Source organism: Fusarium subglutinans (assembly GCF_013396075.1).
Source record: "Fusarium subglutinans strain NRRL 66333 chromosome Unknown NRRL66333_c0000028, whole genome shotgun sequence".
In the NCBI taxonomy this organism is placed as follows: Eukaryota; Fungi; Ascomycota; class Sordariomycetes; order Hypocreales; family Nectriaceae; genus Fusarium; species Fusarium subglutinans.
The window spans coordinates 159,996-185,181 of NW_023502091.1; the positions used below are offsets into that span (position 1 = coordinate 159,996).

Here is a 25,186-nt window from a genome sequence, read left to right on the forward strand (position 1 = left end):
TGCACGGCTGATCTCGCTCTCCATGAGCTCTGTGCCGTTCTCCCTTGGCAAGGGTCGTTTTGGTTCGCTGCAGAGCGGATAGCATGCATTACTCGCAGCGCTTATTCGGGTGGCTACGATCTGGACAGAAGAATTCGATGCCCTGAGTTTACGGGCCAGGGGAGCCAGCGGATTCTCTTAATGTCTGATTCTAATCTTGTACACATACCAAACCTTCTGTACCTTGCGCCGTTCGTTCTGAAGATGTCTCTGAGATCCCTCGACACACGCCCCCCTCCACAGTCCCTTGGTTGATGGTCAGGTTGGGTTAGCACACAGATATCGCGGCCCCGCCCTGTCGCCCCCTTGCATGCTAACGCCCTCGATGAATGCTCGAAGCTGCCATGTGCTGGTGGCTTCTGCAGGCACACACAATTGGCCGCCACGACTATCGACAGCAGACATCCCTCCGGGCAAGGCCATGTCTGTTCCCCGCTGTTGTTGGAGTTTGAAGCTGGAGCTCGAGTGGCGCCCTTCCCACCCCCAGCTATCCCTACCCCCCACCCCATCCCCATTCATCCCGACCCCATTACCCTTGGTGGTTAGGACAGTATACGATGGTTTGTGATGGATTTGATCTTGATCGTTTGAGTTGAGAGGGGCGCTCCAGCCCTGGTCCGCAGACTATCGCTGATATACTCCCCAGTCTAGGATTTATAGATGTTTATTAGATTTCTCCTGGTGAACCTTCGTTCCAGTGCCTGGACACTCCTTTCTTCAGATGCATACATCTATCCCACCATTCCACGTCTTGAATTCCTCTCAACATTCTCATCATCTCTTGTCTACTCATTGTCTGCATTCGTAGAGTCCTCAAAGGCATTTCGTTTCAGCTGGTTCAAGTCTTTCTATCTTATTAAGCTCTCCAGTCGGCATTCCTTTGCCAAACACTTGCTTGTTGCCATGTCTTCATCACTCTATCACCCGAGGCCGGTGCTGTCCTCACAACGCTATACACCTTCACCAGACTATCTTCAAGATGCTCGACGAACATATCACAACAGCAGCCGTCTACCTCTACGTGAACAGGCCGGCAATGCGCAGTCACACAACTTCAACAGCATGGTATCATGCTATCCCAACACAGTAGGCATCTCGCCTTCGGTCCCAGTCAGCCTCCCAGCTCCCATGATCCCCTCACAATCATTCGAGTGTCTGTACCGCGTACCTACACCCAGAAACCAACCTCGATACCAAAGAAGACCCAGAAATGGTGTCAACCCTCTATACTTCTGGCCTGCCTTCCGCCAGTACCGCAACCGACAAGCACACAAAGACACCCAGAAGGACAAGGGTGGTGTTTGGAGAAGACCAGAGCTTGAGGATGCCTTTGTTGACTGTAAGAATACCCTCCCGTTGCTCTTGACTTGACCTATACTAATGGAACTCAGCTGTTCTTCTCATGCCTCATATGGGCCGCCGCAAGTTCTCTATGGGTGGCAAGCTCCATGGTCGAAACATGCTTATCAGCGAGTACATCTTCACAATCTGCGTTGCTATTCTTGGCAGCAAAGAGATTTTCCGAATCGACAACAGCAACGATAGCATTGAGCAAATGGGACGTAAGCAGGTCTCAAGTCATATGCAGGTGGTCAAGAAGTTCTTCGAGGACTTGCGATGCTGTAAGTCACTTGCCTTGTGCCTCGAATAAATTTCTTACTAACTTCACTAGTCCACTTCCTCTTCCCTGCTGAGGAGAAGAAGGAGCCTGGCTCCACCAACTCTGAGGACTACTATGACGAAGAGGAGCAAGAATCCTTCAAGTCTAATCCTGTCCTGACTGCTCTCGCTGAAGGCCGAGTGCCTGATGTGAAGCCCAACTACGAGTACTTCTCACAACTTCTTGCTCTCCAGTCTCTTATCTCAGTCCGCCCTAAGACAGCAGAGATTTATGTCTCCTCTTCTGAGGTCAAGTTCAAGGATGAGATCGCGTATGACGCTCAGGACAACGCTCTGGACACAGAGTCCTTCCCCCATCTGAACAAGTACAACAACTGTGATGACAGTCCCAGTGTACTTGGAAAGGATGTGCTACTTCATGAGTACACCCGCTCTTTGGATCGAACCACTTCTGCCTGTGTCAAGACGGTAACTCGCCGATGGCAGAAGGATGCGCCCGAGATCTATGAGACTCTGGATCTCCCTACTCGAGATGAGGAGTGCTTACTTCTTGAGATGTGCGCTACTCTTGATTTGCATGAGCATGCTCGCTTCCCTTCCGGTTCTGAGCTCACTGGTTTTGTCGAGGTTGCCATCACAAACCCCAACCTCCAGAACCACCGATGGAAGTGTGTTACACGTCTCACTCGCCCATCTGAGCTTCACGGTGATGACAAGAAGCAGGGTGTTTACACCAATGAGACGGGCATTCACCGCCGGGGCTGCAGCGACTCCAAGGCCGACTGCGATTGTCACTCGCGCCCTCGTCAGGATATTCATGTTCCCTTCCCTGCCGTGGAGTGGGCTAGCATTCTCAGCATGGCTGTTCAGTATCCTGATGTTGAGCATCAGCGCAAGAAGGACAAGCGCAGCAAGGGAGATGACCGCAAGAAGCACGATCTCGACCGCTCTAGCAGCAAGCGCAAGCGATCTGAGGACGACGGCGATGCCGCTTCCTGGGCTCGCCGTGACCTGACTGGAAGCGACCTCATCTGCAAGGTTGCCATGTACCAAGAACTTTGGTCGTGTGCTCCCGACTCCAACCGATGGGTTCGCCAGGGCATCGTCTTTTGGCGATTCAACACAACCAACCAATGGTACAAGTACAACCCGGTATTCAAGCCGGCTGGTACTTCGTGGCGCTGGTTGACAGTCAACGATCCCATGTCCCGCTACCACCAACAAAAGGCCCTCGTTTATCCTTCTACCTCCATGTCGCGAGATGCTATCATGTCGCCCACACCTTCAATCAACCAGCACATGACAGCAGCGATGAACGAGACTTTTAGCTCTGCATGGGATCCTAATGTGAGCCTGGCTCAGGTACCGACTGTTCCCGCGACAAACAATGGTGGACTTACACTGTTCGAGTCCTTTTCTGGAGGTCTCGCTACACCTCCACCAACAGCAGGCTTACAGCCGTCGTACCCGACCAGCTTTGACCATGGTATGCCTCCAAGCACAGGCGTTGGTTTCATGTCCTCAACATGCAGCACAGCAAATGATAGCCATCCGGTTGCTGGACACGGACACGGACACGGACATGGACACAGCCAGGCGGCGGGATACTACGATGCGCAAACAACCCTCGCAGACCTCAAGCCTGTCATCTCTACTGTGAACCCTTTCCAGAGCCCAACAACCACATCAGGATTGGATCTGTCTAATTCACTTGGTTACGGTAACCAAGATAGCCTACAAGGCTGGGATATGCCGGCGTTGGACGGGTGGTCTTCTGGCACTGGTGGACCAGAATGGGGATCACACCACAAGCCCGAGGCCAGCAGTGACCAGACAGCACTATGGACACAATCACAATGGGCCATGGCTGGAGCTGATCGTGGTGGCAGCCCCAGACCAATGAAGCGAAGACGAGGAGATGCTCTCGATAGCCATGTGCCAGTCACAATCGCAGCAGCAGGAGGATGGTGAACGAGATCACTGATGAGATGAGATGAGATGGATGATGCATTTACGCGTTTAATGTCACAACAGTCATGTAATGTTACGAGATTGGGTTGGTACGGTATGGTAATTTGGGTGGCGTTCAGGATGACTTTTTGGAGTCGGAGTTGTTGGGTTATGAGAGTACAGTAATACCTGGTTAGTTATAGATACGTCAAGCATATCGTTTGGTAGTTCACGGAAGATTACAGAATTAAATTACCAAGTTAGTTCATTCAACTCGTCACCTTCGCCTTCACTACCTATGATGCCTTTTTTAATGGATGTGGCTATTCAATGTCCCCGTGTGGAAAGGATTATCAGTGTCAGTGAAATTGCTCATGACGTCTCAGATCGCAGCTCATCCAAGGCTAAAAGAGAGTTTAGAGTGACAGGTTCGTTGGTCGATCACTGCATCACCAACAGAGACTAAGGTAAGGGACAGTGACGACATTCACAGCGCATGCAGGCACCAGGAGGATCTGCGCTGTGAAGGTTTAGTTAGACGGGCGAAGATGGAATTTAGCGTTTCTTCATCTCGATCCACTCGAGATTGGGTTATTGAATAAAAGCTTCCGAGGGTGTGAAACAACGTTTTTTCGTTCCCTTTACGTAGGTGGACTATAGCCTATAGGTAATCTGAAGGAGTAAAAAGGGACCCAAATAGTCGGGGCACGCCATCTACGTCGAAAAAGCAATAATTGCGGAAGCTAAACTTGGACAAGCTGAAAGGAGTAAGAGAGAGAAACATGGAGGGTGAGAAAGGATGGGGAAGTGAGACATTGAGAGAAGCCATCGAGGAATGGATGTGGAACGAAATAGTGACATTCACAGGCACGTGAGTTGTTGAAATGTGGAATTTGCGAGTTTGACAATGTAATCATGATGTATTTAGTGAAGATGATAAATGTTTTGATACTTGAGTATTTGTAATTAGGCGTTTGACGTAAGTTGTCCTCTCAAAAAGACGTCAAAAGACTGATCAGTGAATGAACAAGACAGGGCGTGTGAGGAGAACATATCAAGGGAGGGGGCGTGGAAGAGGGATGAGTGAGTTTGAGGGGGTGCGGAGGTATTGAATATTCAGACGATAGATTTATGGAGTTTCTGAGGAGTGAAGGAGGTTTGTTATTGTTAGTGCAGTAGAATTCGATATTTATTTGAAGGAGTTGACGATGTGTTATTTGGTGTTGATATTGAATCGAGTTGAGGGTTAGATATTGAAGGGACGCACTGAAGGAGTGAATATGCCTTGAACAGCTGAGGTATGTTGAAGGAGGAGACTGTCGGTTACTGAAGCAGTCCCTAGTTAAATAAAATGAGAGAAATATAGAATTCTTTTGATGTTTGCTGGCATGCATGGTTGTGTACTACGAGACACTGCATTGTATCTGAGGGTGGAGATGAGTCAAGGAACAGCATGTCGCTGAGAAGGAAATAGACGAGAAAACAGCTCATAACAAAGCGACCATCAGATAGAAAAATTCACGGTCACAATCTGAGCGACCTCGTCAAAGTTCAATACGAGATTCCCAATATATTTTGCTGGCCTCGTCATCATCTATTAAGTTCTGGTGGAGTTGAGTCGGGCGCTTGATCAAACAAGGTCGTCAATGCAGCGATAATTTTTACATGGAGCGACCGTAGAGATGACCTTGTGGGACGATGACGACTACTATTCAGTAAAGAAAGAAACGAGAGAGATTGAGAAGGTTAAAGAAAGAAAAAGAGAGAAGAAAAGAGGATATTGGGGTTTCATATAGATAAAATGACAGAGATAATAGGTAGTTATAACCAACCAAGGCGTCTAAAATAGATCTTCAACTGATGGATGGTAAGCCACCTCACTCTCACCGTAGCCTTGCCACAAGACCACAACTGAATGTACTGAGCTTAGGCCACAGCGGTAGGCCTCAGGCGACTGGTCACTCACGCATTTCTGAGACAACATTACCCGTTCCTAGGTTACTTTTTCTTTTTTTTTACTGCTCTCGTCTGCTAAATTTACAGCGAACCAACCCCTGTCGCAGATCCCTGTATCGATCATTTTCTAGAGCACAAGCCACAGCCAATTGGTGCCTGGCTGCTAAAAAAGGTACAGCCGCGCCTGCAACGGTCGCCAGTTAATTTCCTTAGACGCCCGCGTTGTGTGGGCGCCAACCGAGCAACGACATCCAACGAATTGGTTTCGCATCTAGACGTGTCATACTATGTTCTCTCTCTCTTGATAATCCTGGTAACAGATTAGTCTACTGCCGGCATTATTTTGAATACCTACTCTAGACCTGCTATATCCTTGTTTTCGCTTTGAATTGAACTGTCCCGTCTTTCTGGATAGCCAACCATCGCTGGGCTGTGAGTCTCGACCCAGACGCGTTGCCTGAGCTATTGACATGAAGCTCTTTGACCATTCAGGCGGCTATCAAGATCCCAGTTTCGAAACGTCTCTCTTTTGTGGGAAACTGGGAAACATCTATTCTCAACCATCCCAGGGATCCTTACCCTTGCACTGGGCTACAGAGCTCATGTTCTGTTGAGTGGTTCTTGGGACAAAGTCTGTGCTCCCTTGAGCGCTTCCCCAGACGACGCTGCGACGAACATGATCTTGGAGCTCTTGTTTCTATGCCCACTTTCTCAGTCTAAACGCGCCATAGTGGCTGTATTATGCCCATGTATGAGCTGCCGCGATCAGATATGCGCGATACGATGAGATGAACCAGCCGATGCTACGCCAAGATAGGTAGGTAGCTCTGCACCATCTCAACAATGACATGCTCTCTCTTAGCCGCGCCTCGTCTTTCTACCCTGCCATGATCGTGCCTTGCATGCCTGCATCTCTCTCTTCTTCCCGTCTGCGTTTCGACTCCATTTGTACGAGGCCAGTTTCCTGGACCGCAATATGATGCCTAACGATAGGTCCTGGGGCCACCAGGGGGAATATACAATGCCTCACATCCCCCGTCCCAGATCTCATGTTTCTCTCCCGGCAGACTAAAAGAACAAGGTGTTTCGTCCTTCGGGTGCCTGCTTGACATCTCTGCTTGATTGCCGTGCATTACTTGTGTCTGTCTACCTCACTTGAGTTCTACGAAACACCCCCCACTTGCTTGTGTTCTTGATTGTCCCTATCTCGTGCAATCTCTTCATTACCACTCGTCCTCCCATCCGATCCAAGCTATACCATCCGTTCGCTGTCGTGGTCTCTTGGTTGTAAGAGCCTCTGACGTTAAGCTCCTGCGCTCTCCGATCACAATTGGCACGCATCACCCGTTTTTGTTGTTCGTGATTCACGAACACCAAGATGCTGAACTAGAGCAAGCGGTATACAACCTCTCTCTTTTTTTCCCTTTGTCACTTCTCTTTTCTTCTTTCTCTTCTCTCTTCTCTTTTTCATTGAACAATCTTTCCTTGTGTTCTCCTCTTTCACTTTGAGGTTTCAGCAGGACTGACCAAATCGTCAACACTTTAATTGCGCCGGCGCTCGCTCAGTCTCCCAACAACAGAACATACCTACCTACCTTACACTGCAACCCAAGTCAAACAGACCACAATCACCATTGATTGTAGAGGTTCAAGACTCTTTCGTTGACTGCTTGAAGTGTTCATTATTGGTCAGTGTTCAGTCACCGCTCGTTGCCTGTCAACCAAGGCCACTCACACTCTGCCAGTGTTCGCCAGCTGTCGACCATCTAACAAAGCCCTATTCACTGTTCGCTCACACACAACAATTGTTCCCTTTTCATCAACAATAACAACATCATCTGCGAATTTCCATAGTGACGGGCTTTGCCTCTCTTCCGCTCCTTGGTGCATAAAACGCGGCGCATTCATTCTCCTCCCGCGGGTTCACTCTTCGTCAACTTTCCTTTCGAAATATCATTGCAATTTTATTTCAACACAAGAAAAAGAAAAACGACCAACTCGCATTTTGCGACCGCAAAAAAAACCATTCAATACCTTACGAAACATCAGTATTCAGCATGAAATTCTTCCAGGCCTCTGGTCTCGCTCTTGCGAGCACAACGCTCATTTCTCCCGCCCTGGCGCACTCCTGGGTTGAGTATGCCTACAAGCTTGCTCGAAATGGCACAATGTTTGGGAATGTAGGATATCCTCGTGGATATGTGCCTCGCGACTCTACAAATCCTCCTTTCACAGACACAATCCCCCAGAACATCCTCCCTCAGTCAGGCCAGTCCGCTTACTCCGGCGAAGAAATTCTCAACAAGTTCTCTTTCGAGGAGAAGCCTCAATATCCCATGCTCGAGGCTGCCCCTGGCGATTATATTGCTATTATGCATCTTGAGAATGGCCACACTACCCTTCCTCAAAACCAGCCCAACAAGCCCAAGAACCGTGGCACTATCTATTTCTATGGCACCACCCAGCCCAAGGAAAAGGAGAAGCTCTTCGACGTCCATCTCCTCTGGAACAAGCAAGGCACAGGCGGTGACAAGCGCGGCAAGCTTCTCGCTACGCGCAACTACGACGACGGCCAGTGTTATCAGCCAAACCCTGGTGAACTCAGCACTGAGCGCTCTAGCGAACTCGCTCCTCAAGGCGCTCTCTCCACCAAGGAGCTGGCTTGCCAGTCCGACATCAAGCTGCCCGACAACCTCAAGACTGGCGACATCTACACCATCTACTGGTACTGGGACTGGCCCGACCTGAACAAGGACAAGATCGATATGGACGCCACCAAGAATGGCAAGTTCCCTTGGGCTGGTACATTTATGCGCGGTGACAAGGATCCCAATGGCTTCACCATGGATGCCATCGCCCGCAACGAGAGTTACTCGAGTGTTATCGACATCAAGATTACTGGACCTGACGCCGAACCATTCGCTGCCAAGAACCTACAATCTCTTGAATGGGTCGACAATCAGAACATTTACTCTGCTGGTATCAAGGATCAGATGAAGTCCAACTTCCAGGTCGATGTTGATGGCAGCAAAGGCGACGATACTATTCCTTCATCAACTGCTGTCAAGCCTACCTCTACTGCACCCGTTGACGGAGGCGCTGGCGATGGCGGTGGTGTCGCTACGATTACGGTCACAGCGACTGTGAAGCCTTCTCCCATTATCAGCACTGTCTATGTTACCATGCCCGCTGAGTCTCTTGCTACGCCCGAACCCGAGCCTACAGAGGCAGGACCTAGCACCAAGACCATCACAACAACAGCCTTTGTCACCCGAAGCAAGACTTCTCATCCATCCGATGCTGTGCCCACAACACCAACTGCCTCAACTGTTTACGAGACTCTCTATACCACCCGCCCCAAGGAACATCCCACAGGTGGTGACCAGCTGCAACAACCTCAGCCCTCCACAGTCATCAAGACCATTGTGACACACATCAACACACCAACATCCTCGGGAGAAGCTAACGCTCCTCAACATACAATGCCCGGCGGCGAGTTCCGCGAGGATACCTCTTCCACCAGCAGTGGCACTCCCTCTCAAACACAGAGCGATGGACCTCCCATCCCGACACCATTCCTCCGCCGCCGCCAAAACTGGGTGTTTGGTAACTTCTAGGTTACTCAATAACCCCACTCCTTGACATATATTATTATACTGTCAAGGTTCACCATCCTTCCTTCGTCTCTCAAGCATATATAGACGGCTTCGTGTTCCTCATCTCCGGGAGATGCAGGTATAGGGGTTTACAACACAGCACAAAGGGGCGCCGGTCGCATTTCACGGCGTTGGATATATAGATACCAATCTGATTTTATGCGCCTCTCACCTCCCCCCTTTCTCCCAGTGTCTATGGGCGTCGGGGAAAGGGGGAAGAGAGAAGGCAGGCCAATTTCTTTCGGCATGTACACATGATTTAATGCAGCGTTTTCATTTTGCTTTTGGTTGGGTGCTTTGCCGGTGGGCGATGGGTACGCGGGAATCTAAGGAACCAGACTTTGAGATAAAAATTCCAAAACAGTTCGCATCGATTTCTGTGTTTAGTGAAGTGAAACGTGTTTGTTGTTCTTGTGAATGTGTTAACGTGGACTGTAATATGATCATCTCGGCAGTCACTCTGACACGGTTCGGTGAGAATCGTCCTGGGAGGCTTCGAGGCTGAAAGGCCAGCATATCGTCAATTCGGTCGTGTGACTCTAATGGTTTCATGGCAGATAATTTGGAATGTCATCCATGAATTCCTACACTATCATGTCCTAGGACTCTCTAGACCCAACTTCTCGTGCCCGAAGGATGATATCAGATGCCGAGCCATGACTTGGGATACAAGCTGCACGTAATTTACTTCGAGAGACACGAGTGTAACAAAATAAGACATGAAAAGTGCCGAACCAGGGGCACATCAAGATGTGTATTCAGGATGGTACCTCTAACTACTGATCCAGATCTCGGCCTCCCCAGCACCAGATCGTGTTTTACCGTCCCGTATCTCCCTGTGACTTCCAACAAGAGACAGTCTACAAAACCGGCAACACCATGAACGTTTACATTTCACCACACTGGGAGATGACTACGTCGAGGTTCGGTCTATCCGGGGCAGCATAGCCAGTTTTGGTAGCCTCCATCTTCTTTACCACGTCCATGCCGTCGACGACCTTGCCAAAGACGACATGCTTGTTATCGAGGAAAGGGGTGGGAACAGTTGTGATGAAGAACTGAGAACCATTGGTATTGGGTCCAGCGTTCTATTAGTCTGTCAGCGATAATTTGATGGAAGTAGGGGGTGCATCACGCACAGCCATGGATAAGAGGCCAGGCTGATCATGCTTGAGAGTGAAGTTCTCGTCTTCAAAGCTCTTGTAGCCCCAAATGCAGGTCGATCCTGAACCATCATTATTGAGAAAGTCGCCACCTTGGCACATGAAGTTTGGGATCTGTTCCTCAAGTTAGTTCATGATTGCACCTGTGATCCGAGATACGAAACTTACTATGCGGTGGAACTTGGAGCCCTTGTAACCCTGAGGACGACCGGCACTGTTCTTGCTCTCGCCGGTGCAGAACTGGCGGAAGTTCTCAGCTGTCTTTGGTACTACATCCTTAAAAAGTTCGATCTGGATGCGGCCAAGAGGTTCACCTAATATTGTTAGTTTGAGTGGAAAACATTGATTGAGCGTCCATCATCAACAACGATATCGACAGGGTCATCACGGCCTGTTCCGCAGATCACTGGGAATAGCCTCACTTTCGGCAGTGATATGCTCCGTCTTCGGAGAGCGCACGGGAAGACTAACCTCCGAGAGTAATGTCAAGGAAGACACTATAAACAACCAGGCAAAAGTCAGCCCACACACACCCTCTTCTATTGGGGAGCTGACTCAAAAGTGCGCTGCGAGGTGCATCGTCTCTCCACCTCGAATCGAATCGCCAGGGTAGAAGTATAATGCACCGCCACTCTCTTCTGAGAGGTTTGGAGGGACTTACAGAGGGTTTCCGGACTCGGGGAGCTTTGTAGGAGGCATTTTGAGGGATTGTGTGATTAGTCCAAGTTGTCTATACGTTTTTGTCAAGATGTTTTATTAGACGGTGTGAAATGCAGCGTTAATCGGGCGGCCTGTTTCTTGCCGTGTTTTAGTGTGGAGCTGCCCCAAGCCCCAATTAGGAAGGCAGTGTGGAGGGAGGTTGGGGATTTATGATTGGCTGATCAACTCAAGAAGGAACGATAAGGTGCTCAACCAGGCTCTTTCAGTTCTATTATTGTTCTGATATTTCCAAGCTGTTCCTTACGTAGATCTGTTCCACGACTACAACTATCAATACTAAGACAGGTTAAGGAACTGCAATGATCACTTCTAAGAGGATCGTACGTCTTTGGCTTCGGATCCAGATCTAACACTACATTTCGGCTGCAGTACCCCATGATGCATCTCGACCAGGCCATCAACTAAGCAAAGCGGGGGTGGCATCCGGGGTTCAGGTCTAGTGAAGCCCAGCCAAAGCCATGCCAAGTGAAAGAGTTACGATAGCTGAGGGGTAGTAAAATGGATTCATCAATGGAGATATTTCAAATTGAATGATCTTCTCTAATCTGTGATTGATATGTCTATCTCATACATGGACCTCAGCTCTCAGGTTCAAACAATTCCAGAGCATCACCACTCAGACTCTGTATCAGTATCTCTCAAGCTTAGCATCATCCAGCATCTTAGAAAGCCAGTAACGGCCTTGCCGTTACCCTAAGATCTATGGCTGAAGTCTACCTGGGCTCAGCACTGATTCGTCAAAGCACATGCAATTTAGTGTGCATCTCGTGAAAAGCTTCCGAACAAGCCAAATCGATGGGAACGTTCTGATCGTCAAAACGTCTGACTAAGGATATTGATGCTCATCATGCAGCAAGAGTCAGGGTCCATCCATCCGTGATTTGGCACAAGTGGAAAGGACTGGAGAGACACTGTAGGGAGGTATTGAGCATATCAGTATGATTTGACAAGCATGTCGCTGATGGTGATTCGCTATGCAATCGATGTTAAGATCGAGAGCCAAGACAGCATAGCCTCATGGTATAGACATCATAGACTCTGGTATTTGTAATTTATCTTAACAGAATCTAGTGCATTTACATGGGATATATCTGCACAGCTTGGTGTTGACGACGACATCCCCCCCCATCTCGGTAGTTGATTCTTCTCTGATGCTGGAGAGTTCCGGGTGTTAGCAAGTAACGTTGACCAGCGAAGATCTTACATGGATCTTTTGTTCTTGCTTTGGTGTCTAACAAGACGTTCACAACGGTCTCGAGGCCTATTCTTTGACGTTTCAGTGACTGCGTCATAGCCCCATAAAGAATCAAGCACCAACTACCGGGATGCGCGGAACATACACGAAGAAATGACCTGATAAACCATGACGAGGCATGAGGCACGAGGACACAAGAAACTTCTTCTTCAACGATTGAAAATTGAGGTAAAAAAAACAACCAACGAACCCGTTGCAGCCGAGCCTCCCGCAGATTCCGGTTGTTTGAGGCTCAAACCCCGCTGACCTTCTTCCTGTCAGAGCGTTAATGCATCACAGCGAGGCATTTAGAATCCAATCGCCACAAGCCAAGACGATACCCAGTAAGCCAAGACCCGCCAGAGATGACGGGGTGCAGCACATTATCCCTGTAAGACCATCCCAAAAGCACAACCCACACAAGTCAAATCGACGCTAGGGAGCCGTGTGAGAGCTTAACGTGATGCACTGTAGTGTACATGTCAACTCTCTCTCTCCTGGTGTCGTCCATCTTGGAAGTGTTTCAGCATCGCTGGAGGTTGCTTCAATAAGTCTTGTCGTATTATCAAACCGCCTTGTTTTGATATTCTCTTGTTTCTTTAAAGATTGTCGTATCCCCGGGCAGTCTTGAGACAGCTGTCACCCGAGGCTTGCATTGGAGGCCTGTGATGGGTTGACGATTACATGAGAGCCATCCGATCGAAGGTTGTGTCGTACAATGACACTTCCCTACTGCAGGAACATCGTCATTCGAATTGAGTTGTTGTTTTTTCATGATAATAAGTTACCTGCTACAGGCGAATTGACATTACCGGATTCACCGTGAAACCTGGGCTTATGCATAGAGCCACGGCGTATTTCACCATCAATACGCAGGCACATGAACTCTATGTGCACTTTCAGCCACACCAAGGCCAAGCAAGATACTGAATGCGTCCCCTACTAATCGTATGTGAACGGCTGAGCTGTGCCGCTTGTCTAGACCACCTAGGCTGAGGCCACAGCTGACAGTCTCAACATCATCACCTGTCAACAACCTTGACCCCTTTTTGTTTGGGAGTATTTTATTCCCTCGAAACCTTTCAATGGGCGATTTTCTTTAAACTTTTTCGCATTCACTACTATCCTTCGTTTTTGCCGATGACGATCTTAGTGGAGCGCTTCAGAAACAAGGGGCTCCGTGATGCAGGCCGGGCTTGAGACGAATGAAGTCGGCAACAAGTGGAGCCGTTTCGGCGGGAAGCGCTGTGATGCTTGTCAATATCCGGCCACAGTTTTGGGCCTCCAAAAGCAAGCAACAAGAAAGGATAAATAAATAAACAAGGCCTTCTGAGTAGGCGGCCAAAGCCAGTACCGAACATACTTTGATTGTCAGATAAACCTTCAACGGCCTAGACCGGTGGCTCGGAAATTTGCGAACGGCATGTTACCGTGAAGTTTAATATTTGGTACACTAAGTTACCTGTTCATGTCAGTATCAACAGTGAACTATAGTGAGATAACTACATCTGGAGTTGATTTAGACTTGAGTAGAGCTGACAGGATGCTTAAAGTGAAACCGTAACGTGAGTCGCATCTGTCAAATGCAACCAGGCTTCCAGACTCTTGGTAATGGTTAATCTTGTTCATCCCGTCTCAGAAACTTGCCCTGTCTCATAAAGACCAAGGGAAAATCTAAGGTAATCAATATTCCCAAAAATGAACAAGCCCAAGAGCTCAGAGGAACCCCTGGCCAGAGTCCCCGTGCGTTTGACTGACGCCCTGTGATATCCACTACCTATCTTCAGAGTCAGAGTCAGACTTCATCGTCCCCCGCGGACTGCGCCACGGATCACCAACGGATTTGAGCGACATGGTAAAGCAAGCGTACTGCGTTAAATACGCCCGCGAATACGGAACAGAACCACTTGTTGTATTGTAAATGCAACAAGGCAAGGTTTATTGACGGATGCCTCCGTTAACCTCTGGACCCTTATAGATCTATCAATCATGACACTTTCGGACATACAGTTCCTCTTAAATGCCGGTATCCCAATGACTCTTGAGCTTTGCAACGCCATTTACTCATTGTCTCGTGGCTATCCAACACCTACTTACCTCATTCATCTCTTCAATTTGTCGCACGTCTTGATTCAGGCCAAGTCAATGCTCATTTAACTCACATCTTCCGACTCAGACAATCACACGCGATATCTATCAAACGTCTCGTAATCCTATAAACGGGCAATCTTTCCGACCAACCACCTCCCCCCATCACCCCCAAACCGCCAACCTCGCACTCAAAACTCAGCACACCAACTCACTCAATCGTCGTTCCAGCCACAGACAAATCACCCCGTCAGTCCCACCCGCTGAATCCCCCTGTCGGCCCTCTACTCCAATTGGAATCGGTAGCGACCTCCCTCTTTCAGCAGGTCCAGTTCCCTCCACCTCTGCTAGCTCCAACGCAGAGCAGTAGCCAGGGCCTCTCCAGGATTTCTCCAGCCCGCGCCGTGTCTTTTTAGCCTCCAGCTCTCAAAGTGGTCTAAGTTTTGCAACTGCAGAGGTACCGGCTCACAGTGTCCCTCACGGCTTTAGCCCCACCAACTGGTTAGACACGGCCAATCAAGGTCTGTCGCTGCCCCCCGGCCCGGTTTCGCTCGCCCCGTCCCCCATTCCTTTGGGCTCCTTCCTTCTCTTTTTATCCTTACGCGGCCACTTTCGCACTTGCCGTTGGATCTGTCTCTTCTCTTGCTTTGCTTTGCCTTGCCTTGCCTGTTCTGCCTCTCCACGCCTCTCCACCTTCGCCCTCCCGGCTATTCTCACCTCACCAAATACTCGCTTCAAGTCGAGTATCTTCTCCTTCTTCCGTGAAGAAAGGGAGATTCATATCACAAACATCGCATTTCTGCATTCAGAAGGCGACTGCTGAGGGTTGGCAATTATTAACTTTAATTGCCTTTGCCCGTGCATTATTTGCCGCCTGCTTCCGCGAGCGTTTGTCCTTTGAACGGTCCATGGTACCCGCACGGAAGCCCGCGAGTTAATTCGAGCCAGCCTCACATTGCTCAGCACTTATTCTGGCATTTGCCCGGAAGCAAACATGGTCGCCGTTCATCAAATTCTGACCGAGGTCACTCATGTCGTCATTCGCGCTGCCGCCGCGGAAGATCCCTCATCGACGACCTCTCAAGCAGCTGCCGAGACGACAGACAGCGGTAATGAGAAGAAAGACAATGGTGGCGGGTCGAACTCGCCTCTCCTCTTCTTTGTTGCTTTGGGTTTCGGTGTTGTTTTCACAAACTTATGGTGAGACTTGGCTTACACATCCGCATCTAACCTCGTCCAATGGCGATGGCTGGGCCATATCTTGAAAAGGCTCTAACAGACTATCGCAGGATCATCGTCGGTGTTAAATACTGCTTCCGTTATAACGCTCGAAATCGACAAATGCGAATGAATGAAGATGGCGAGCCTATCACCCTCGAAAACATGCCTCGACCTCATCGCAGACGCCGCGAGAAGAAGTTGATGACTATGGACGAAGTCAACGACAAGTTCCCGATGATGAAGTACAAAACATGGGTTTCCGATCGCGCAAAGGAGGGTCTCCCTACAACTGGTGGTGTTTCTGCACCTCCTACTCGACCTAACAGTATCCGAGAGGCGGATGGAATTGTGCCAGATTTTTCAGCAAAGGTACGCGATTCGACCGACGAGCAACCGGCGACCACCGTACCAAAGACGAATGGACAGGGAGAGACAACGGGAACAAGCAATACCTCCGAAGTATCGGCACCCGAAATTACCGCCACAGCTGTCGTGCCCGAGACTGAGAAGCCAACGGATACACCCAAGACAACTGAAGGTCAAACATCAACCGAACAAACAGCAAACAACAACCGACTTCAGCGAATCTCTAGCGAGGAGACCGACGATGAGGATGACCACATTGATGGCGCTTTGCCACCAGAGTGTCTCGAGAACCCTGGTGATACATGTGCTATTTGCATTGACACACTGGAAGACGATGACGACGTTCGCGGATTGACTTGCGGCCATGCTTTCCATGCCGTGTGTGTTGACCCTTGGCTAACAAGTCGACGAGCTTGCTGCCCGCTTTGCAAGGCCGACTACTATGTTCCTAAGCCTCGGCCGGCTCCTGATGCTGCCAACGAAGCTGGTGCCAATAACGGCTCAAGCTTTGATCCCCGGAATAACCCACGCTTTGGTCTCCCTGCTGCGATCCGATCTGCATGGATCAGGGGTCCCCGCAGTGGCCGCAACGAAACTCCAGCCCCTGCCAGTCGTCGACGTCGGACGGGAGACGCTGCACCTGACCAGGAGGCTGTCCAACAGCCGGAACAGGCTCACCAAGCACCAGAAGTTACCCAAACATCAAACGGTGGTGGTGTCTTGTCGTCTGTTCGAGGTGCTCTGCGTTTCGGCCGAAGGCGACAAGCACAAGATGCCCAGAATGGTTCTGAGACTGTAACACCATCACAACTCGAAGCGGCAAACCGCACACCAGCTTCCACGTAATGATGTTAACTTGACCTTTATTCTTATATAAAGTATGCGACTGTTTTATTTAGCGATGGTTTTCTCTCATTTTTTCCCCAGCACGAGGTGCTGGGCACAACCGTCACGAATCTCGAAATCATAAAGGAATTGACTTTTAACGACACAGCATTTATTCTATACCGCATGACATATACGTGGGGCGACAGCAGGTCGGTGGGGTGTATATCTGGGTGTTGGTGAGGACGGACGTATAGGCTCGGCGAGCTATATATACCCCTGAGGCGGCGTGCATGGTCGCATCATGCTTCGCAGGCCATGAAGGCAATGATGGCGTAGGTAGTGCGAAGGGAGGAATTACCAATACTCTCTGAGGATTGTCTATCTGTAAGACAGCTATTGTATTTGCATTGGGCTAGAAAACATGGCTTTTAGCTGGACGGGACCGGAGCGGCGGAGTTTATGGGTTCTGGGTCTTTGATAGTTAGATGGCGCAATAGAATATTTGTTCCATCTGCATACACACTCTGCTTCTGACTAGGTACCTAGGAGATGGTGAATGATAGAGATGAAGGCTAAGCCATAGGTAACTTGTATTATCGAAACACCGTCTTTGATGGGTGAACATGGTTGGCCGCTTTTCCACCTAACGAAGGCTTTGAAGCTATTCCTAGATTCTGAATGATTTAATCATCTACTATTGGTAGGTGACCGACGGACAAAGTCGGTCGAAGAGCTGTGCTTCATGAGTATTGATAAAAGAAAAAGTATTGATCTAGTTCTTTGTCTTAGAATGCTAGAGATCTGTCGTCCATATGCTAGAGGAAAGATCCCTTTGAAAACCTGCCACCAAAATCAGCAGCTTTGTTCATCAATTCTCTCCTTTGCGCCGTGCCAATCTTTCCACCCAGGGCCATATCCTTTTCTCGGTCGAATCCCCGCTTACTGGGATCATCCTCCTCCTCCTCAACCTTCTTACCTTCCTTTTCTCTTCGCCCTTGATGCTCAGCGTATAGACTTCTACCTCGTTGCGATTCAATATTTGCTGCAATTCTACGATTCCGTTCTTCCTCTTCCTGAGACTTCCCTGGCTTTGGTGCTGCATCTATATTCTTGTCGGCGCGTCCCAGTACCGAGTCTTGTAGTCTCTTCATCTTCTCTTCAGGGGTTTCAGTCCATATTGTCGACACAGTCGAGGGACCAGAAGACGACGCTGGCTTGGAAGCGAATTTACGATTGCGCATCTTGGTTGGGTCGCGCTCTGAGTAGCCCGATGCCGTTGGGGGCGCAAGCATCCACGAGTCACGCTGGGGTGCTGGTTCAGCAGATGGAAGCTGTGGCCCTATTGCGGGTTTGTTCGCTTTGGCTGAGCCTGGTAGCGCAGGGCCGTAGTCATCCTCGGAGTCTGAATCTGAGTCGGGTGATGCTGCTGGGCGTTGCGAGATGTCGGTGGGAGGTGGCGCAGGCCCAACGGTGGGCTTTGGTGGTGCTGGGCCTGTATCAGATTCGGAATCAGACTCGAGATCTATCTCGTCATTGTTCGATGTCGGTAGAGCAGGGCCGACGGGGGCTTTGGGCGGTAGAGGTACACTGGGACCATAATCATCGTCCGAGTCTTCTAGGTCAATCTCGTCTGTGTTTTTTGCAGGAGATTCGCTGCGACGGTGTTTGCTGGAGTTTGACTCTTCATCATCAGGTGTACGCTTCCGTTTCGATAGGTGCGGCGGTAATTGAGGCCCAATCGAAGACATTTGGAGTATGATTTGCGAATGACGTTCGGTTTCAGTGTTTCAGTATGTTTATTGCGAGGGGTGTAGCATTTATTAAAGCTACGATTCAAGGTGGAACTTCTTGTCGCGAATGCGACGTCCCATCGGGAACAGACGTCACAGAGCAGTCCGGAGAATCCAACGGCCCGCAACTGGACCTGGAGTGGGCTGGGGCTTGGCATGTGCATTGGCTGCGCCGCTGCCAACCTCCAAAAGATGGGGCTGCGTAACGTACGAACGAACTACTGACCTACCTACCTACGTAGCTCACCATAGCTTCGTTTGCGCAATCCATACCTTTTTTAATTCTCGTCTTTTGCAACACGAATCGATCCGTAAAGAGCCAAGCATTCGAAGGCGTTCGAAAGTCCAATCATACCAGAAAAGACAACTTTCCCACGTTTTTCCGTTGCCCCTCCGACCTGGTTCATCTTATACCTTGACCGAGCTCCATAAACAGTGTTGCCTTATCGCCAATCTGCAGTTTTTACTCCTGCAGTGCCATGATCCCAACGCGGTAGTGCTTGCGCATGCAGTGATGGAATCCAGAGCGCAATGGCCGATTCAGAAGATTTGTCGCTCGCGGGAGACGTGGGCTTGGACAATGGCGACACGATAAATGATGCGCCTATGATAGCTGATGACGATGTGGATGCTGGTGCTGATGCTGGTGATGCTGGTAATGATGGTTTACTCGAGGATGGTGACGAGCCCGACCGTCATCTTACACCGGTTCCTATAGGAAACGGATCCGTTACGAATAGATATCGCGAGATCATGCAGCAGCAACATCAGGATAGCTCGGATGTAAGCTCTTTGGGTGGAAGCTCTTTGCATGGTCTACCAAAGCGTGCTGGTAGCCCGATCGATTCGGTCTTGTCGGGACCTGACGATACGCCATCTATTCAAGTAGGAGCACCAATTCCAGGATCTCGAGCCATGTTCTAACCTCCACAGGGATCATTTGTTTCCTCTCCTGGAAGCAGCGTTCTCCCGTCTGTAGCCTCCCGTCCCGGCCTCAGCAGTCCCTCACCATCTTTCCGACCTTTCGATCGCCGATTTCAGTCGCGAATTTCCTCCTCGGCAATTAATACACCTCGCTCGTCGTCTCCGGCATTTCCTTTTCTTTCCAGCCATAGCCGCAACGTCTCTTTAAGTTCGCAATTCCTGCTCGACCAAGCCGATCTAGAGACGCCCACGCCACCGTGGGAGGTGGTTCGTTGGACAAAGCTACGAAAGCTCAATGGACATGCATTCTCTGAGGCAGGAAAACGAAACTTTGGATCCCCAACTTGTCTTGCTGTATCAGCAACGATAGTGCTTGGAACGTCTAAGGGTATCATATTAGTGTTCGATTATAACCAAAATCTCAAAATGATTATTGGTCCAGGGACAAAAGGTAGGTTACAATCCGCTCGCTGCGCTGCATGAAACTGACATGGTTCAGCTGTCGAATCTGGGCCAATCACTGCTATAGCGATATCTGCAGATCATACTACAATTGCAGGAGGACATGCAAGTGGAAACATATTTACCTGGGATACAGGTCGAGCCTCACGACCTTTTCTAACAATACCACATTTGGAGCCTTCGCAGCTCCAAAATCGTACGGTAGATGGGCATGTCCCTGACGTTGCTATCACTCACCTAGGGTTCTTGGGAACCCGCCACACAGCCCTTGTTTCAGCTGATAACAAGGGCATGGCTTTCTCGCATCTGGCGACAAGAGGAACCGGTGCACTTGGGCGAACCGTGAAAACCCATCGGATTCTTGGTCGATACCCGGATGCCCCAATGCCTCCAGGGAAGACGGTCAAGCCTAGCACCGTTCTTGCCTTTGCACCTCTACCCCTTGGCAATGTTGAGTGCTCAACAGACACCCTAGGGTTGACAGCTATGCTGACGCCATATCTTCTTGTTATTGTGTCAACTACACCAGTTGCCCAGACTCAACACAAGTCGGCGCGGCCTAAGGATGTTCCCCCTCACAGCGCGATGACAGGCTGTTTGGCATGGTTTCCAGCAGTGAAGCTTAAGGTTCCTGACCCTCAAACCGGCAGCGATATTTCGAAAGTGAAGCTTGCGTACTGCTGGTCAAATATCTTGACAGTACTGGATGTTGACGAATATCCCCGTGAAGATAAGGACCAGCCTGCATCCTACAGATTCAAGGCACGAAGCAGGTGGAAGTGCGAAGAAGCGATCGTTGCTGTGCAATGGCTCAGCCGTTCAGTACTCGCGGTGCTTACGATATCTCAAAGAATGATTGTACTTGAAGACAGGAGCATGCGCATGACTGAGGGGTTCGACCTTGTGCAAAAGTACATTTACCATGCAGACTTGTTTTCAGAGCAGCTGCACACTCTCGTGGAGCAGCTTGATGAGAATGACGCCTCAATGCATGGCGTTGTAGCTGATGCTTTCTACATGAGCTTCAAAGCGTACAAGGGGAGGATATTTATCCTTGGCTTCAATGAAGTTTCAATTGGCGCATTGTCAAATTGGGCCGACAGACTTATTGCTATGATGGAAAATGGCGACTATTTGGGCGCTATCCAGCTCGCCACTTCTTACTATACTGGTGATGCTGACAAGCTCACAGTTGGGTTGCCAGAAGATCCTTCATTGCGTCACACTATGGTTCGTGACAAGATTATGGAGATTATCAGTGCATCTTTGAAGTATGCTTTTGGTCAGCGTCAGAAGGATCCTGATAGCTACGACGATGAGCACATGAAGCAATTAGCAGAGACCTGTTTCACAGCTTGTCAAGCGGTCGACAACCAGGACTTCCTCTTTGAGGACATGTATGACTGGTACGAAGATGCTGATACTGGAGGTATATTTCTTGAGTGTCTCGAGCCATATATTCTCGAGAAGACCATCACGATGGTGCCTCCGGCTGTCGTGAAAGATCTGGTCCAACACTACGTCAGTCGGGGATGGGAGAGTAGACTTGAGGAAATGATCTGCCACATGGAGACAGCGACACTGGACCTTGATCAGATAACGTTGCTGTGTAAGCAACACAGCTTGTACGACGCTCTGATCTACGTTTGGAACCAGGCACTGGGTGACTATATCACTCCCATGATTGATCTTCTGTCTCTGTTGATACCCCTTATGGTTGATGGGGACTTCACGGCAAACAATCCAGCAGATGACTTCTTCAGCATCAACGCCTTCAAGATTTTCCCATATTTGTCTTATACACTGACTGGCAGGGTGTATCCAAACGATGAAGCGATGAGTGAGGAGATGGCAACGAAAGCTAAATGTGAGACTTACTGGTTTTTCTTTTCCGGAAGAACTATTACCTGGCCCAAAGGCAGTGGGAACGAGTTTCGTACCATCCCCAACTCTGAGTCGCAGCCATCGTTTCCCTACCTTCGCATGATTCTCAAACTGGATGCCCCTAGCTTTCTGAGCGCGTTAAATGAGGCATTCGAGGACCCTTTCCTGAATGACTCCACCGATCAGCACATGAACGGCTCTAGGGGAGACATGCCGGAAGAGCAGATCTTTGGACAAACCATAAACCGGCAATATGTTCTCTCTATCTTGCTGGATGTCATGAATCCAAACGACTTTGCCCCTGAAGATACCATCTATCTCGACATGTTTATTGCGCGGAACCTTCCAAAGTTCCCACAATACCTTCTCTTTTCAGGCACAACACTCTCGCGCGTCTTGACTGGTCTGTGTTATTATCCAGGCCTCGACCTGGCTGAGGATGCACAGCTCAGCGCTGAATATTTACTCTCTGTCTATCATCCGTCAGACATGCCTGACTTGATGCCGTTGTTCAAAAACGCTGGGTTCTATCGTATCCTGAAACGCATATACAAGACAGATAAACAGTATGGAAATCTTGTCCAGACGTATTTTGAGGACCCGGAAGACCAAGAGTTGATTTTCGACTGTCTCCGCGAATGCTTGCGACCTCACTCAGGGTTGACTGGACGTCAGATTCAGGAAGTGCTCACTGTCGTTGAAGAACATGCACGAAGATTACTTGAACTTGATGCTGCATTAACTGCGAAGACTTTAGCAGAGCAGGGCCAGGAGCTACATCAGCACATGATCGACTCTGCCGAGGATGCACCAGACCTACAGCACACATATCTCAAGACATTGCTGGAGCCGGAGGAGCCAACAGCAGATCACAAGTTGGCGGCCGCTCGTGACTTGGTCGAACGTTATGTGCAGCTCATGTGCAAATTTGAGCCGTCTCACGTATCCGATTACGTTGGTCTTGTGCAATCAACCGACTTGAGGCTTGGAAAGCTGCTGCCGACGATGGAGGAGACTGGTGTGATTGATGCGGCCGTTGTGTTAATGGCTCGGGAAGGCCAAGTCAAGGACGCTATGGAACGACTTGTCAAGCATCTCAAGACCTTGGAGTCAGCAATGCATGGACTATTGACAGGTGCTGAGGAACAACATTCAGGACCAAGTCTTGGGTACGCCGCTGAGGATCTTCTCGAAGCTCTTCAGAAATATGTCCATGTTGGCATATGGTTATGCCAAGGCCAGACCAAATCGTCGACTAAGAAGTCGAAATTGGTCCAGAAGACTCCAAAATCGGCAAATGAGGCCTTGTCACCGGACGAGGCTTTATGGCTGAGTCTGATCGATGCGTGTGTGCAAATCACCAAGAAATTGTCACCTGCTCTCAGCGCTGCTGCTGAGCAGAATATCAGTGACGACGAGTTTGATGAGGAGAAGCTGGTGGCTCTTCTTCGCTCGCTGGTTCAGCACACATTCACGGCGCTGCTTACAACGACATCTAGCCAGACTACATCTCCGCCGGGGTCAAAACTGGTATCGAATGCCGGTTCCAATCTGTCTTTTCTGCGCATTCTCAGGGCGTTCTTGACACAGGCGGCTGCGTCATCACCAAACTTGGCAGATCTTCGAGGTGTACTGGCGTCCATCTTCTCGGCGTATGCGTATGAGGAGTCAATCCTCAAGCTATCGAATCGTCTATTGGAGCGCAGTCTATTTGTCAACGTCAATCAATCAGTCGAGCTTCGTCAAAGGGGATGGCGACCAAGAGGCTCAACGTGCGAAGCATGCAGCCGAAGAGTTTGGGGACCTGGAGTTGCTGGAACAGCAGTTTTCGAGGCGTGGGAGGATAAACAGGCTGCTGAAGAAAAGAGAAGGAAAGAAAGGCAGGCCAACGCAGCGGAGCGCGCCAAGGGCGATGATGGCGAAACGGAACTCAAGGCCAAGGGTAAGGGAGTCGACACGAGACCGTCGAGCATGCTCATCGAGACCAACGCCAACAGCGGCGTGGGCAGTAATAAGAACAAGCCTATGGGGCCTTTGGTAGTATTGGCTTGCAGGCACATATATCACCAGAGCTGTCTAGATGAGTTGCAGGAAAGGCAGCAGAATGGAGTGATAGGTGTTGTTGAGAGAGAGTATAGATGCCCTATTGATGGGTGAGATTCAAGTATTCTTCAAGAGAGGGCTCTTTTGTACAAAGTGTATGACATAGTTAGATATTAAAGATGTGGATTAATGATGATGACTCTTGGATATAGCTTAATCAGAGTGAGGGTAGCAGAAAGGAGGGTGTTACTGAGACAGTGGACATAATCAGATCTAATCAATAAATAATCCAGATCATAGACTATTTAGTGTTCCCTTATTATTATTTTCAGTTCAGTTCAATTGCTTCATGATTTTCCAAGGTGGTGCGAATAAGCCTTCTGGAAGAGGCACTAGAACAGCCCCGTTGTAGCGGGTACCTGGCCTAAACTCAACTGAGTGGCACTGAACCTCAACTTTGACACTTCAGACTACACTCTTCATACAGAAACAGACAAATCACAATCAACATGTCACTCAGCTCAGATGACGAGGACAATATCCTCTCAGACGCTCAGTCAGCCAGTTCGTCCGGAGAAGACGAAGATTCTCCCCCACGGCAATTGTCGCAGAACCTGTTTGCGCCTCCATTTTATGGGCGACCTCCAACGCCTTTGCCCCCTTCACCCTCACTCACATCTCTTCTACGCCCTTCACGGCCAACAACACCAGACGCATCTGATGACGATGCAATCGCGCCTGTGCCTAGAGCCGCTCCAAAGGTGCCGACGTACGAATACTACGGCTTTGTGCTGTACCTCTTCAGCAGTCTGACATTCCTCATTTACCTCCTTTGGGGCTATCTCCCTTCACCATTTCTGCACGCCCTGGGGATATACTACTATCCCAACCGATGGTGGGCGCTGGCGATACCGGCTTTTATCGTCATGACAGTGGTGTACATCTACGTGGCTCTCGCTGCGTTCAACACGGAGATGTTGACAGTGCCACTATCGAGTGTTGAGACTGTCGTTGATGGGGCGGGAAAGTTGGCGGAGATTGATGCAAAGGGAAGATTGAGGGGGAGTCGCAATAGGGAGAGAAAGGTGCATGGAGATGGGAGATTGAGATGGAGGGAGATTTGGAGTGAGGGAACGGATGCGGTGATGGATATTCCGCTGGCGGGTGTTTGTGAGATTTTGTATGGAGAGGGAAGAGACGACGGTGAAGATGCGTACATAGATGATGAGATGTGACAGACAG

General features: G+C 49.5%; 6 protein-coding genes across 6 annotated transcripts; 4 read left to right on the forward strand and 2 right to left on the reverse strand.

The window, feature by feature from the left end:
- Positions 1–942: 942 nt before the first annotated feature.
- Positions 943–3,630, forward strand: FSUBG_3237 (regulatory abaA; the record flags this gene model as incomplete). Its single annotated transcript, XM_036681096.1, has 3 exons — positions 943–1,378; positions 1,431–1,661; positions 1,712–3,630. The coding sequence occupies 3 exons, from the start codon at positions 943–945 to the stop codon at positions 3,628–3,630; spliced, it is 2,586 nt and encodes an 861-aa protein (XP_036541198.1).
- Positions 3,631–7,622: 3,992 nt separating this feature from the next.
- FSUBG_3238 (uncharacterized protein) lies at positions 7,623–9,182 on the forward strand (the record flags this gene model as incomplete). The annotated part of the gene is made up of 1 exon (XM_036681097.1): positions 7,623–9,182. The coding sequence occupies one exon, from the start codon at positions 7,623–7,625 to the stop codon at positions 9,180–9,182; it is 1,560 nt and encodes a 519-aa protein (XP_036541199.1).
- A 926-nt stretch (positions 9,183–10,108) lies between these two features.
- FSUBG_3239 (peptidyl-prolyl cis-trans isomerase H) lies at positions 10,109–11,083 on the reverse strand (the record flags this gene model as incomplete). The annotated part of the gene is made up of 5 exons (XM_036681098.1): positions 10,109–10,309; positions 10,361–10,498; positions 10,553–10,698; positions 10,856–10,881; positions 11,046–11,083. The coding sequence occupies 5 exons, from the start codon at positions 11,081–11,083 to the stop codon at positions 10,109–10,111; spliced, it is 549 nt and encodes a 182-aa protein (XP_036541200.1).
- A 4,337-nt stretch (positions 11,084–15,420) lies between these two features.
- FSUBG_3240 (RING-8) lies at positions 15,421–16,859 on the forward strand (the record flags this gene model as incomplete). Its single annotated transcript, XM_036681100.1, has 2 exons — positions 15,421–15,626; positions 15,716–16,859. 2 exons carry the CDS (start codon positions 15,421–15,423, stop codon positions 16,857–16,859), a joined length of 1,350 nt encoding a protein of 449 aa, XP_036541201.1.
- A 797-nt stretch (positions 16,860–17,656) lies between these two features.
- FSUBG_3241 (uncharacterized protein) lies at positions 17,657–18,589 on the reverse strand (the record flags this gene model as incomplete). The annotated part of the gene is made up of 1 exon (XM_036681101.1): positions 17,657–18,589. One exon carries the CDS (start codon positions 18,587–18,589, stop codon positions 17,657–17,659), a length of 933 nt encoding a protein of 310 aa, XP_036541202.1.
- A 573-nt stretch (positions 18,590–19,162) lies between these two features.
- FSUBG_3242 (vacuolar sorting-associated 8 like) lies at positions 19,163–25,179 on the forward strand (the record flags this gene model as incomplete). Its single annotated transcript, XM_036681102.1, has 4 exons — positions 19,163–19,516; positions 19,565–20,006; positions 20,055–24,054; positions 24,432–25,179. The coding sequence occupies 4 exons, from the start codon at positions 19,163–19,165 to the stop codon at positions 25,177–25,179; spliced, it is 5,544 nt and encodes a 1,847-aa protein (XP_036541203.1).
- Positions 25,180–25,186: the final 7 nt, after the last annotated feature.